The 15,818-nt window shown below is 38.8% G+C and overlaps 2 protein-coding genes across 6 annotated transcripts in view; one reads left to right on the forward strand and one right to left on the reverse strand.

Moving 5' to 3' along the window:
- MAP4K5 (mitogen-activated protein kinase kinase kinase kinase 5) overlaps positions 1-12,987 on the reverse strand; it is a 112,783-nt gene extending 99,796 nt beyond the window's left edge. For 2 of the 4 annotated variants that reach the window (XM_032482010.1, XM_032482006.1), the window contains exons 1-2: positions 12,783-12,941; positions 12,359-12,575 (exon numbers count right to left, since the gene is read on the reverse strand). In XM_032482010.1, the coding sequence (XP_032337901.1) occupies positions 12,359-12,466 (108 nt within the window). In that variant the 5' untranslated portion in view covers positions 12,467-12,575; positions 12,783-12,941. Of the gene's footprint in view, positions 1-12,358; positions 12,576-12,782 lie in introns of all 4 variants that reach the window. The other 2 variants (XM_032482007.1, XM_032482009.1) reach the window with 2 other exon arrangements.
- Positions 12,988-13,159: 172 nt separating this feature from the next.
- ATL1 (atlastin GTPase 1) overlaps positions 13,160-15,818 on the forward strand; it is a 67,957-nt gene continuing 65,298 nt past the window's right edge. Inside the window, exon 1 of one of the 2 annotated variants that reach the window (XM_014566498.2) lies at positions 13,160-13,276. The gene's annotated coding sequence lies outside the window, so the exon portion shown is untranslated. Of the gene's footprint in view, positions 13,277-13,686; positions 13,782-15,818 lie in introns of those variants that run through there. The other variant, XM_032482011.1, reaches the window with a different exon arrangement.

Genomic DNA, 15,818 nt, shown 5'->3' on the forward strand with positions numbered 1-15,818 from the left:
AATTTTTATGATAAGCAAAATCTACTTTCCTATAATTTCTCTTCAGTGGTCCCAATTTTGGTCTGTGAGGTAACACTGATTTAGACTACTCCTCCCATGACAAATTTCAGATACCTAAATTCATTGATTTATTCAGTAAGTATGTATTGAGTACCCATGGCAGTCAGAAGGCCTAGTTCTAATTTTAACCCTGCTCAGATAAAAACATAAAAGCTCCCTTCTATGTATGGATGATATATGCTAATTTCTTCAACATGCCATATACAGATTCCAGACACTTAGTACCATTCTGGTTACTATGTACTTTGACTATATGCTCAAAGTTTGATGTCCAACAAAATTAATAGTAGTTAAAATTTTAGATTCATTACAAAATTCACATTATAGGTGACTTTTCTTCAAATTTCTATAAAGTTATGATATTTTTAAAATTTAAAAACAAACATTGAAAAGTGTTATATTCAAAACAGAATGCAGTACCTTTTCCTGTGATAAGGGCAAAGTAAAGCGCTTCATTTCACTTTTATTATAAATCTTTTTGGGAAAAGAGGAGGTTATAAACACACATTACATAGTATATAAGTTATGTAGATTTCAAGGAAACCACTTCCAATAAGATTATCAAATTTATGTGAACAAAATATAGTAAGGGGGGAGTCACTGATAGCATATCCTCCATATGAAAATTCAAAATAAAGATTAATCATTCATTATTTTAACATGTATTCACTGAGCGCCCCTTATGTGTCCAGTACTTTAGGTATCAGGGTAGTATTGGTGCGTCAACAAAGAATTACAAAGATTTACCTGTCCTGTTTTAGTTTCCGTGGGACAGTTTTTAGATCAATACAGAAAAGTTTTCTACAGCACTTTAAAAGTAAAAGCAAATCTACTGCTTCTAAACATACTAGGTCCTTATTATTTAAACAAGTTAAAGGGCCCATTGTCAAGGACAGGGTAGGGATACATGTACTGTGTAAGAGGTCCCAGCCACCTCCCAAATCCCTTAATTTTGGTGGCGCAAGTTCTTCCCACGCTGCCTTCTACATAGTTGCCCATGTGTAGACAGGTGCTCTCTCTTCCATGGAAGGAGGCTGTACTGTAGTGTTTGCCCCACTTTTAAGCCCAAGGCCTGCCTGTTAGAGTGACCCCAAATCTGTCCATATGAGATATACCTTCAGGACACATAGGGAAATACTGGAGACAATGTGCTTGTTCAACAATAATGAATTAAAAATTGTACAATGATACAAGGAAATAATACACAAATATTAAATGTGTATATTCACTGACATGAAAAGCTGTTTGTGACATACTGTTATATGAAAAACATACATTATCAAATATACATGTTATATATATACTATATATACTGTGCTTATATATGCTCATATATAACATATATTATGATGTACATATATTATTATGACTTTTTAAAAGTCTAGAAACATATACAACAATATTTATCTTTCGATAAAGGACGTACATGTAATTTTTCATTTATTCCTATGTCACAGTTTTCTAAAATGAACACATATTACACTTTTTTTTTTTTAAAGGTAGGAAAGAAGGCTATCTATTCTGAAGCAAGGAAGAGAGAGACACAAATAGGAAGGCAAGTCCTACCCATGGATCTACAGAAAGAATAAGAAATTATTCCAGGGGGAAAAAAAAAGTGGTAAGGGACCCAAGCATCTCCACTGTAAATTACAATTAGGGGCTAAAAACCTTAAAATGCAGAAGTTGTTAATAATTTATTGCAAGTTATATCTATTAAAATATACTGTCATGCTCACATTTGATTCTTCTTGATATTGATAAAAGGAAGGGTTAAAAAAGAAGGGCAAGAAGGCACAGTGCACCTAAAAAAGAGGGTGCATGTGTGTGAGAAGTAACACACCGGTTCACAAAACATCCTTCTCAAGATGTGGCTTAAGTTAGAAAGAGGCAAACAGATGTAACCAGCTAATGCTACAGAAGGCAGGCTATTCTACTGCTTATAATGATTAGCATTTTGTTTATTTTAACTTGTAATAACATTACCAACTCTAGTCTATTGGACACGATTAATCTAGGTAACAGTAAGTCTGAAGTTCCAACAAAATGAGCATAAGAGAAGGCACATCAGGAGGGGTGTCTAACAACCAAGAAAAAGTTTCTCTTTTTAGTTATTAACAATGCAGAGTGGCTATGAGCTAAATTCATCACCACAGTAAAAGCAAACCAAGCCTGGGCTCCAATTTGGAAAATATAAGGGTAAGAGTAACAACCAGTGGGGTAACCAGGAAAAAGTGCTTCTGAAAATTGATGCTGAGACCTGAAGCTTATGTATATATTCGAATCAGTCCAAAAAAACCCCCACCTCTCAGCAGAGGGGTTAGGCAGCAAAGTCTCATCTGACCATCTGCCCATAACTGGTATAGAATTTATGTGCTAGGCAATGTGTTAAGGGCTACGTATACAACAATGAATTAAAAGATGCAGTTCCAAGGCAGCTTGGTATAGTAGAAACAACAAAGATTATAGAGTCAGAAGATCTGGAGTCATGTCTTCACAGTGCCACCTACTAACGGTAAGATCTAGAGCAAACAGTAGGTTTCTTTTGGGTAAACTGGAGATGATAATACATCTGTCCCATCTACCTCATAGGATTTTTGTGAGAAACAAATAATATACTGATTGTGAAAGACCTAAACAAACATTAGTCACTGTTAGTCATTTTAATCCGATTTCATTTTTATAAAGATGTTAGAAGGTATGACTCATGGGTCCGACACCTCCAAGGATAGACTGGGCTATCAGCCTGGCTTCCCATATCAACTACTCAAAATCTCAGTGGGAGATTATGACATTTAACAGAAACAGAGCTACATTAGACCTCAATTCATCTTGCCTTTTTCAGAGAGTTGTCTACCCTCTCTAACCTAAGCAGTACTTCACGTAATTGGAAAGCAATAGCCTTCTCTAATGACACTCAAACGTATACAAATACTCAAAACAGTCCAATGCAGCAAAGTGAAACTGCCTGCTCCAATTTATCTGATCCAGAACTAAGCTCTTAAATTGGCAACAAAGCCCTGAAAACACAAGCATCACTTGTTAATCAGCTTCATGTTTCTCTTCCTGTGTATTTGGTCTGAAACCACAATTTAAAGGTTAGAGTGATGTAAATCATCTACACACCCTCACACCATACACAAAAATAAACTTAAAGTGGCTTAAATACTTAAACCTAAGACAGGACACCATAAATCTCCTAGAAGGAAACATAGGCAAAACATTCTTTGACATAAATTGTAGCAATGTTCTCCTAGGGCAGTCAATAGAAATAAAAATGAAATAAACAAAATTAAACTTACAAGCGTTTGCAAAGCAAAGGAAACAATAAACAAAACAAAACAACAATGTATAGACTGGGAGAAAATCTTTGCAAATGATGTGACTGACAAGGCCCTAACTTCCAGAATATACAAACAACTCATATAACTCAATGACAAAAAAACAAAAACAAAAAAAACCCAATCCAAAAATCGGCAGAAGATCTGAACAGACATTTCTCCAATGAAGATATACACACAGCCAATAGGCACATGAAAAGATGCTCAATATTGCTAATTATCAGAGAAATGCAAATCAAAACTACAATGAAGGATCTCCTCACACCGGTAAGAATGGCCATCATTTAAAAGTCCATAAATGATAAATGCTGGAGAGGGTAAGGAGAAAAGGTTGGTATGGAATGTAATTTGGTGCAGCCTTTTTGAAAAACAGTATGGTGACTGCTTAAAAAACTAAAAATAGGCTTACCATATGATCCAGCAATCCCACTCCTGTGCAAATATCTGGAGAAAACTCTAAATTGAAAAGATAATGTGCGCCATAATGTTCACAGTAGCACTATTTACAACAGCCAAGACATGGAAGCAACCTCAACGTCCATCAACAAATGAGTAGATAAAGATGTGGTATATATACACAATGGAATACCACTCAGCAATAAAAAAGAATGAAATAATGTTATCTGCAGCAACATGGATGGACCTAAGTGAAGTAAGTCAGAGAAAAGACAACTGTCATATGATATCAATTCTATGTGGAATCCAAAATAAAAGACAGAAATGAACTTATTTACAAAACAGGAACAGACTCACAGACATAGAGAACAAACTTATGGTTACTGAAGGGTAAGGAGAGGGAGATAAATTGGGAGTTTGGGATTAGCAGATACCAACTATTATATACAGAATAAACAACAAGGTCCTACTATACAGCACAGGGAAATATATTCAATAACTTACAATAACCTATAATGAAAAAGAATATGAAAAAAATATGTGTGTGTATACAGGTGACTGAATCACCAATCTGTACACCAAAAACTAATACAACATTGTAAATCAACTCTATTTCAACTAAAAATAAAAAAATAAATTTTTAAATTTAAAAAAATGAAGGTTGGGGTGAAACTTTTATAAATTCTGAACGGAAAACTAAAATAAGAAGTCAAAGTCAATCTGCATTCTACTCCATTTGTCCTCATCAAAAACACTGGAAATGATTGTTAAAGTAAAAATGCTGAGCCTATGAAAATAAAAATAACAAGAATACTAGATGCATTATAAGCCTAAGGCAGAGGTTGTACCTAAAAGTCAATTTTGGAACTAGAATTTATATACTTGCACCAGTTATAACATTGTTTTATGTCTATTTTCACAAAGTTAAAAGTATTTTAAAAACTTCTTTCATAGTTTTTGCAACATTTCTATGAAAGTAGAAAGGAGTTTTAAAATAATTTGCCTCTAACCATGACCCAGAGCTTCAAACCCACCATCAGAACCATCTTCTTTTTTTAGGCAGTCATAACATAAGCCTACTTCTACACAGTAAGAAAAATAAATACAAAGTAAGAATTTAACAAGATGACTTATAAAACAGTAAACATCCGTAACAGTACACTTCACCCTAAGAAAACGTTTTATTTTCACAGTAAACTTGCACAGTATTTAACATAACATCTAATTAACTAACTTTAGTAAGATACTCACTAGCTTAATAAAAAATGTAATTTTAAATAGGATTCTTATTTCCTGCCCTTAACCTATGTTGGCAAGTTATTCACTCTCTCACTCTAACATGAAAACCCAATAGTCTCTCATGTCAGACTACCAGGACACAGAAAGGATAGTATACATTCACACAAACTGTGCTACTATCAAAAAAAGAAGGAAAAAAAAAGTAGATGAGGTTTTGATACCAAGTGTCAGAGAAATAACAAGCAAAATAAACGTCCATCCTCCATCTATCACCTTCAGATGTGTGGCCATTAGGCATGTCTATTTTATTAGCATTTAAACATTAGAGAACCCTGGTGGAGAAAGATATAGTAGAAGCAGCTATATATCTTTTTTTCGCAAAACCATGCTATTAAAAAATGACAAAGAAATGGTACTTACATACAACTGCTGAATTTAACTTAATTAAAATCACAATGACTTATACTCCTGCACCAGCCAATGAGATGTGATGACTGCAATAACTGTACCTCAGTTCTAATTCTTAACCTGAAGTTTACAATTCAGCTATAGAGATACGTTCAGGTGATTCAGTAAGACAGAGAGATATTTAAGACTTCCCCTCATTACCCAGATATCCGCTTGGCAAACTCCTCACTGGCTTCAAGTCTTTGCTGAAATCTACTTGAGGCCTAATACCCTGTCTATCCTAATGTAATTCCTCAACCTTCCCCATCCCATCCTGGCCATCCTGAACTCCTTAACTGGTTCAGTTTTTTCTTCTTTCCATATCTTTAATCACCTTCTAACATATCATACACCTTATTTATTACGTTTGTTGTTTATTCCCTCAAGAATGTAAGTTCCATGAAGGCAAGAATCTTTGTCTACTTTGTTTACTGGTGTATTCCAAGACCCCAGAACAGTGCTTGGCACAGAAGAGGCCCTCTATAAATATTGGCTGAATACTCCTTTCCACCCTGTCATCCCCCAGCTCCATCCCAGCTCCCCATCCATTAACATGCCTCATCCTAACCATACTCACAGGGGAACAACTGGGACTGGAAATCAATGGAGGTTCTATTTCAGAGAAAAGAGGGAAAGATGAAGGATGAGGAAAGGGGGGGGGGGAGGTTTTTAGTTTATTACCTAGTTTGGTCCCTAATAATCTAACCTAAATTTTTGCATTTAATCTTTCTAAATTTTCAATTCCTCCCAAATTCTTTGTCTTGACCTCCTTCTCTGTGGATTTCCTTCTCTACACTCAGCAACACTTCTGGTCTGGGTTATAAGTCAACTTTAAAGAATAATAACTGAAAAATTATAATCATTCTCACTGAAAGAAAAAGTCAGAAACAGTGGAAGAAACATCTGTGTGCCTCATTTCTTTTTCTCTTCATAGTTAAGCTGCTTCAAAAAGTGGTCTACATTCCCCCATTTCCTTACTGATCATTCACATCTAAATTCTTTAGCTCTTAATGGACCCTTTTGACTCCTTACTTACATGACCACTATGTTGCTCATTCCTTCAAAACATTTTCATTGAGCACTTACTACGTGCTAGGCACTATGCTAAGCTAGTTGATTTAGTGGTAAACACAAGTTCCTGGTCTTGCAGTCTGAGCAAAGGAGGAACACTGACTGCAACAAAGATGAGTGACAAGTGATAAGCATCATGTAAGAAGTCAAACAGCAGACAGATATGACCTTATCTAAGGGACAGAAAAGGCCTCCCGGAAAACACAATGTTTAAACAGAAATGCAAAGAGGAGACGATAGATGAAAGAGGAAGAGTGCTCTTGGAAAAGGAAATAGTACCTGCAAAAATGTAAAGGACAGAGAGCACATATAAAGAACTGAAGGAATTCAGTATGGCTAGTATTAGGATCTGCAGGGCCTAAAAAGGCATATTATTCTAAGACTTTATTCTATAGACAAGAAGAATAAATGAGAATGACACAAAACTTTGGATTTGTATTTTTGGAAAGATAAAAACATATTCCTCACTGCAGTTAAGAGTAGAAGGAAAAAAATGGATGCAGGAAATGATAGAGATGAGCTCTCAAAACTCTTGATTTCTACAGAAGGAACTTCCTCATACCTTTTTGTTTCTTCTCAAACGCCTTCAATATATCATTGTCCTGTTAGTACTATAAAACTACTGCCTTTCCTCAGCTTGCCTACAAATGTACTCTCCTGGGTGACCTCATCCATAGTTCAAAGGTATCTCCCCATAAAGTGATGAGTCCCCAACCTGTATCCCTAGACCAGCTCTCTCAAGGCCAAAGCTGCATCTCCCACCATCTGTTAGACATAACCACCTATGCACTATCATACTTCCAAAACCAAACACAAGATCTGGACACCATAAACTTGGTATTTCCTAATCTGTTGATGGCACCAATGTAGTCACCCACGCCAGAAATTCTAAATGCCACTGACAACCTGTTTTTCCCTCACTGATCACCAAGTAATTATGATCATCTTCTAAACATGACTCAAATCCTTCACCTCCTTTCACCTCTAACATCAGTGCCTAAATTTAGGCTTACATAAACTTTCATCTGGATTATTCAGTATCTGATCTCTATACTTCCAGAAACTACATCTAATCCATCCTCTCTACCATGAGAGATTCCCTCTTAAAGTGTTTTTTCAGTTTACAGTAAGAAGTCCAAATTCTTTGATATGACCTACAAGGTCCATTATCTGATCCTTTTCTGCCAAAATGAAGCTTGTGTCCTCCATCTTTGGAATCTCTACCAGGTTTGGTCATATCAAACTTAGAAAGCAGATACAGATTCCTCAAGACTCATCATAGTTTCTCAAGCCACCAGATGTTTGCACACAACTATTCCTACAGCCTGCAATATCTTTCCCATCTTGTCCACCTGGAAATCACCCCGTGTTCTTTTAAAATCTCATTAAATGTCCCCTCCTCTTCTAATTTTTCCTGGTTCACATCATAGTTCTCTCTCCTCTCCTCCCTTTCCCTGTTCCCACAAAAAACAGAGTTGGGCATTTCTTCCACTTCACTTCTATTCCAGCACTTAGCAAATTATGACTGTTCACATGCCTGTTTTCCTGACTGAATTATATGTTCCTTGTTGATAGTGTACTTTCTCTTTCTTGTGTTTGCGTCCCCATACCCTATCATACAGTTGGCACTCAATAAGTATTTCCTGAGTAAATGATGTTTACATAAGTGTGATGTATCAAGCTTTGTCTCTATACTATGGGATCCTGGGGTAAACTTTATAGTATCTAAAGCCAGTCCAGAATTGTGACTTCTGGCTTGGAGGAGAGAAAAGTAGGGCATAGATAAAAGAGGGATTCAATACAGTGGACCCAGTTCGTCCAGCACCCAGAGAATCCACAGAAGTGATAAGACTATGTGACAAAGGTTTCTATACAAATTATAACATTATTTAAAACTGCAAAAAAAAAAAATTGGAAACAACAAATATGAAACTTAGAATGATTAACTAAATTACAGTTTGTTCAATGGATCCTTTAATAATGGTATTTTTGAAGACTATTTAAAGACCAGGGAAAATGCTGCCATTCCAATCAAATAGGAAAAAGAGCTACATCATGATCTCAGTTTTACAAAAGCCATGTTTAAAAACATACTGGTTTAAAAACATTTAGGAAAAATGCCTGAAATAAACCATATTAAATTATTAACAGTATTTATCTCTGGATAATTTTCTACAATATCATTCAACAAATATGTATTGAGCACCTATCTGTCTGCTATTGTACAGTGATGAAAAGGAGACAGCTCTTCTTGTCCTCCTGGAGCTAAACATGTCACATTTTTATAATCAATCAGAAAAAGCAATACAGGTTACAAAAAAATACATGAGATTGCCCACTCTAAATTTATATCCCACAAAGACTGAAAAAGATTACTAAAACCTCTCTGGAATGTAGCCTGGGAACAATTTTACACAAATATTTGGATGAAGACTGCCTAAGTGGCTTGTGCTGCTGTGAACTGCATCGTGACATGACAACAGTCTAGAATACTATGGACAGAGGTAGTAGAGACACTAGATCTCCAGACTTCCTTTTCCTGTTAGCAGATCTAAAAATTAAGTAATTATAAATAAAATTTGCTCAGTTGAAATTTAATTCTTCATCTACCTTCCACCATGTTTCTTTTCTCTTTTGTGTTTCTTTCCCCTCCACTATTTCCTGCTCTCACCCTGTGATTTACCCCATTTATCTAAAAGAATCTGTATAGTATTCTTCTTTCAGCCAAGAAATAGCCAGTTTAAGATTGAGCTCTCCCTTCTTGGGAATTCTCAGAAAAGACAGGAGCTTCAGAGGGGAACTGTGTTTTTGAAGAACATAAAAATAAATTCACAAAATATCTCAAAGCTGTGGTATTTTTAAAGCTCTTGCTCCATAAGATTAAAAAAAAAAAAGTAGGGATAATATCTGACTAGAGCAGCAATTAATTTACGTTCATTATTCTTCACTGTAATTATTTTGCAAGTTTACATCACAGATTGAAATTCTTCTAAAACTTTCTAAGATTTTCAGCTCATCCAAAACACAGTGATAAAAAACAAAATTAAGTGCTCTTCAACACTACAATCTGAATGTTACATGTTTTTAGGCATATTAAGGAGCAAATATAAACTGACAAAATTCTGTGGGACTTAGTGTGCTGAAAATGGATATGCTATGATATAGTTTTCCAGAAATATTTTTCCTAGAGAACAATAATTGACATTTATAAGAAACATACATATGCATGATATCATAATAGGCATTACAAGAACATAGAGTATTAAAAGCTTAGTGTTGTGATATCAAAAGCATATGCCTGGAGAACTAGGGGACATTACTGATATTCGTTCACCCATTCATTCATCATCAAATTTTCAGAAAGTGCTTATTCTGTGCCAGGCATAATTCTAGGTACTATTAGAGTTAGAGCACTGAACAAAACAGATAAAACTCCTGCCCTCAGGGAGTATGTTAGTGGATTGAGATAGACAATAAATGAGACAAAAATAAGTAAAACACTACATTAGATAGTGATAAGTGCTAAGAAAAAAGAAGTAGGAAAAAAAAGATTTGAGAGGACACAACAAACAAGGAGGGAAGGGAGCAAGCCACGTGGCTGTCTGAGGGAAAACATTCTGAGCAGAAGGAACAGCCACATCAAAGGCCCAGAGGTAGGAAGATGCAGATTATGCTCAAGGAAAAGCAAGAAGGCCAGTGGGGCTAGAAGGGGAAGAGTAATCAATGCGGTTGGAGAGAACAGGGGGAGGGGCTGGGGCCTCCCAGAGGAGTATTTCAGTAAGGCTTTCCTAGACAGGTAGGATAATAACAGTTGGAAACGAAGGTGGGAGGTGATTCTAGGTAATAAGAACAAAGGGAAACAAAAGACAAGGAACCACGGTTTTGAGGATGTTTAAGAATCAGAGGCTGGCTTGGTGTGGAATGGTATACACATAAATGAGAGGAAGCATGAACATGAGGGAAGGGGATCATGAAGGGTAAAGGTGGTGTATGATAAATAACCAGCCTTCCATCCTCTGTTTAGGAGCTGTGGAAGAGAGATATAGGGCAGGGAGGCACCAGCACAAAAGGTAAGTGTTAGCTGCCCCTTTAATATAATCCTTTGCTTGCTTTCCCTGGCAAGGATAAAGTCCTGCTCCAGATATTCCCTTTGTTTGTGATACTTATAAAGAAAAAAGGTGGAGGTCTTGAGATTTTTGTGGGGAAAACACTTTTTCTTGTAATAGGGAGAAGAGAAAATATTTAAGAACTGGAATTCAAATTATTGTACTATTAACATGAACTGAGCTGGACTGATCTAATACGTAGTGAATCATAAGACAAAGATGACTAAAAAGTGGGACTGAGAAAGCAAATAGGAATTCCAGCTTTTTAAAGAGCATTCCACAAAATGGCTTATCCATGGATAAACAATTAAGAGTTAACTACGTCTAAGTCTATAAAAAAAAAAGAGGATTGTATAATTACCTACTTTGAATTAAAAGGTATTCACAGGGCAAAAGCTGGAACTTTCCTTACAATTCAACATCCCATACTAGGATAGTGCCTAGTACCGAAGATTCAAAAGCCTGTTTAAAGAATTAAAAGCCAACCCATTACCATCCATCTCAATAGAATCAAACAGTGCTAGAGCTGTCATAACACAACCTTGAACTGTTACTATTAATAGGGAGGATATTAAGCAAAAACAGAGAAGTTAGGAAGAAGGGATGTTTTCCTTCCATATTACCAACCTGTGCAAAACAACATTCCCCAAAGGAGTCTACTGGTTAAATACTCATGTGACACAAGACCATTTCAGGTATATGCACAAGTGCTGTTTGGAATAATGGGATACATAACATGATTAAATCCAATAAACAAAGCTGTTTCAAAATCAAAGGAAATTCCCTAATACACCCATATGAATTGCATTAATGCTCTCTTTTTGGAACAGAGAACAAAAAGCATAAGGCAATCTGAAACAATCTCTTTCCTCTTGATCCTTCAAGAACTCAGTGGACTTTAGGGAACTGGGTTTGCTTCTCTATGATGCCTTTTAAATTTCAAATTAATAGTAATTCATCCCCTCTTCCCGTTTGTCTCAAATAAAGCAAAAGAGCACAATTAAAAAGACAGCAGCTCTTAACTACTCTTGGTCATGGGATGTTATGAATCCCAGGGAGAGAAATTGTTAAAGTAGAAAAAGAAATCATCAACCAGATACAAACGATGAAACTTCTGCCAAGAAAAGCATCGTTCTACATAGGATAATGTTTGTGTACACTTCACTGTGACCCAGTATTAGACTGCTCACGGTTAAAACTGAGAGGCTGGATTTCACAGGACTTTTTAAACCAGGCTTGTCCATCAAAAACTTTTTTTATGCAGTGTTGGAATGTCGATATTTCTTGCTTCCAGGAAGCATTTTTTTCCACGCCAAGACAAGAACAACCTCAAGCACAACTCCATAAGCAGACGAATCTCAGTTCGAAACTCCCTTGGATACCATAAATAAGCTTTAAAAAGCCTTTATACCACACACACACACAAACTACATACCTTAAATAAGCTTTAAAAAGCCTTACACACACACACACACACACACACACACACACACACACAAAGGTGGTTTGCAAAGGTGTGCATAGTTTTGCTTGTTAGTCGCGACTACAACAAGCCATGAATACAGGAGAATAAACGGGACCCGGCAGCTGCACCTCCAAGATGCAACAATAAAAGCATCCTCCCCCTCCTCGTGCTTCCCCATAAAGTGGCCCAATTCCCGGGAAACAGCGGCCGCAGGAAAAGAGCCCAGCCGGCCTCACCTTATAGACGTCCCCGTAGGTGCCGCTGCCGACCCTCTGAACGAGCTCGTAGTCCTGCTGCGGGTTCCGCCTCAGGATGTCCGCGGCAGGCCGCAGAGGGGCCTCCATCTTCGCTCAAGGCCCGGCCCCCGCCGCCTCTGGCCGCGGCGCCCCGATTCCCGCTAACGAGGACCAGCGGCGCCGCTTCCCAACATGGAGCCTCTGCCTGCAGCTCCGCCTGCACGAGGGACGAGCAGAGGCTACAACCACGAACGGCCCAGCCCCGTCCTTTCCGCCACACCGGGGGCCGCGAACCGGCGGGCCTGGAAGGGTCCCCGGCGCCCCACCGCCGCGTTCCGGCCGCGGCCCTTCCCCCTCCCCGGCCGCCCGTGAACTGCCCGGCCCGCTCTGCCCGCCCGCCGGGGCCCTGGGGCCGGCTCGGTACCTGAGGGGGGCGGCCCCACTCTTTGTTGAGCGCCGCGCCCGGGACCTACTTCCTCGCCGGCGCCTACCTCCTACTTCCCGGCGCCCGCCGGCCACTAGGGGTCTGGCGCCGCCGCTGCCGCCGCCGCCTCCCGCTGCACCGCACGTCCTCTCGCGGGCGGCGGAGGCGCGTACCGTAGCCGCCGCCGCCGCACCACGTTCCCCACCCGGGGCTGCGTCACCGGGAGACACGTTCCCGGCCAGCGTGGGTCGGCGCCCAGCGGCCCGCCCGAGCGCTCCGGCCGCGGGACCAGAGTGCCGCCCTGAGGCCTGCTCGGGACACGACACTCTCCCGGCCGGGCCGCCGCGCCCCCGGGCCCGGCGCGTCCTTTCCGGGGGGGGGGGGGGGACCCAGGCCCAGCTCCCTATTCTCAGGGCTTAGGGACGCCCCCTACGCCTCCCCCCGGGCATTCGAGGGCCGATGCGCCTCCGCTAAACCGCCCCCAGCTGTGTCAGGTAAACTTGGAGGGTGACGGGTAGAGAAGAAGGGTGGGCACGAGAGCGGTGGGAACGCAGCCCTCTCAGTTCAGGAAGGCACGTTGAGGGCTCTGGGCCAGAAGTAACCTGGCAGCGGGGCGCCAGGGAAGGAGGTAGGGGAGTGCCAGGTTAACTAAGCCGCGGCACACCCTACTGCACCTTCCTGTTTTGCAAACCATTCCCAGTGGTACCAGTTTGAGGCTGCACTGCACACCTGCGCAACCTGTCTGATACTGAGTTTCCGCAAGATGTTTCTTGAAGTCTGAATTCCTAGGAAGTCTCGATGGCCTTTATCCCTGTAGGGGCACACTAGGTGTCTCAGCGCTCATATTGCTCCTTTAATTGAGTCAGGAGTTCTACAGAAGCTGAAACAAAGTTAGGGACCACAACCTGGTTCCGGCTCTGCCACTTCCTCAGTATGTGATCTGGGGCTAGACATCCTATTTGGCAACATCTCCATATCCTTATCTGCAGATTGAAGAGGGTAAGGTTTTGCCCAAGAAAGTGTTTACAAAGCATTTTACAGGATTATAAAGAGGGTTATCAAATATAAAAGGTTTTAAAATACTTCACAGTGCACAGAATATGGAACAGGAGTTTAGGGAAGTAATTTGGCTGATATTTCACAAGCTGTTTTGTAGTTTCAATTCCAGTCTTATTCTGAAGGTAGAAATAAGGTTGCCAGATTTATGTAGACTGGCAAAGTTATTTCTAGAGCGCAGGGAACGTTTTGAACGAAAAAGCCAGCTAACACTTGGCCAATGCTTTTAGTGACTGAGAAATCACAAAAGGCAAGTTGCATATGTTGGCTTGTGGCTGTGATCATCCAATTCCATTCCATTCCATTTTTGTGTGATCACTCAATTCCATTTTTGGGCAATATGCTCCTTGTTGATCATTGTAACTAGTTGTATATTGTAGAAATTAAATTCACACCTTAACAGGACAGGGAATATGTGTATTTTCTTGTGCTCCATGCACAAAGGGCACTTATTTAGGGAAGATAAGTAAGCTCAGACTTACATGCTCTATGGACAAAGCCTATGTGTTTGCTGCATTGAAAAAATTGTTGAAGAACAGTTCCTTCTTTCAAAGCTTCTTGGCACTTGTTTTGGTGGGCAAATACTTTTGGCTTCAATGACTCAAAATCTTTTCAAATGTTCTATTGGTATCCTAGTACTTGTTCACTGTCATAGATTCTTTTTTTCCCCTTTGACCCTATAAACATTGGTCCTTTTTCTAGTCTGAAATTTATTTGTTCTTACTTATTTATACCTGCATTATTCCTCAGAGAATTTGAGGCAGCATACAGATAATGCATACTACACCATAAGATAAAAAATTAGTAAGTGAGGAAATAGATATGATGTTAAAGAGAGGAAAAATAGGATATCAGAATTGCCCATAGCAGAGGGTTTTATCGTGGTTTTGAGATCACAATGAACTTATTGCTCGAGAGAGACACATCTTTTCCTGATATTGAGACTTTAGAAAAACTTACCTCATGAGCCTTCATAGAGTAGAAACTGAATTCCTATTTTCAAACAAGGATGAAATCTTTCTGATAATCCTTCAAACATGTTATTCTTGAAATACAATGTTTGATGTTAATTAGGCAATAAAATGTTTGAGGTCATAGGCTTCAACAAGACCATGGAGTGCAGACATTTTATGTTGCCAGTAGTGGTAGATCCATATGCTTTGACCATCAACCCAGGGGTGGATAGCATGGAAAATGTCCAGATTCTATGTGGTGGTTAAGAATGTGTCTGCCATAATCATTATTTTCCTTTACCACAATTGATGCAAAGAAAAAACATCTGCTTTATGCTAACTCTAAAAGAATCTTTAGAATTTTTAAATAACTTGTTGAGTTAATTTTAACAAGGTCGGTGAAGTCATAGCTTGTGGGTTAAATATTACATGATTGGTATAAAATTCAAATTTAGTTTTCTATAAAATAAACATACAGTGTGTAAATTTAACCTTCTAAACTATTAAGCACATGATTTCAAGGTTGAAGTTTACACAATAAAAATTATAGGTAACAGAAGAGTTTCTTAAAAACTGCCCAAATTTATAATGCCAGGGTATTGAATAAGAATAAATATGGCTTGATAGGCTCTTCATCTCAACCTGATTGTCATATATTCTTTGTGTCTTATAATGTCTGACATGTAAATATCTCCCATGCCTCACTTTTATCTACATAATGCTTTACTTTTATCTATATGGTTCATTCTATGCTTTATAGTGTTTCCCCCTTCTTTCAAACTTCTTTACTAAAATGCTAGTTATAACCTGAGGCCTCTGGTTTCAATTTAGCCAAGGCTGAATTTTTAAAAATTGGGGGACATAAAAATTTTTAACCTCTGCATAGGTGAGTTTCACAATTTGCTATCCAAGACAGAATGGCTAATTAAAACCCCTCAGTGTGACAAAATAGAGTATCAGGACAATAATTTTAGTATAGAACGTATAGCTTTAAGCAGTATAATCTCCTGATGAATCTTCCAACATA

Source organism: Camelus ferus, chromosome 6 (assembly GCF_009834535.1).
Source record: "Camelus ferus isolate YT-003-E chromosome 6, BCGSAC_Cfer_1.0, whole genome shotgun sequence".
Classification (NCBI taxonomy): Eukaryota; Metazoa; Chordata; class Mammalia; order Artiodactyla; family Camelidae; genus Camelus; species Camelus ferus.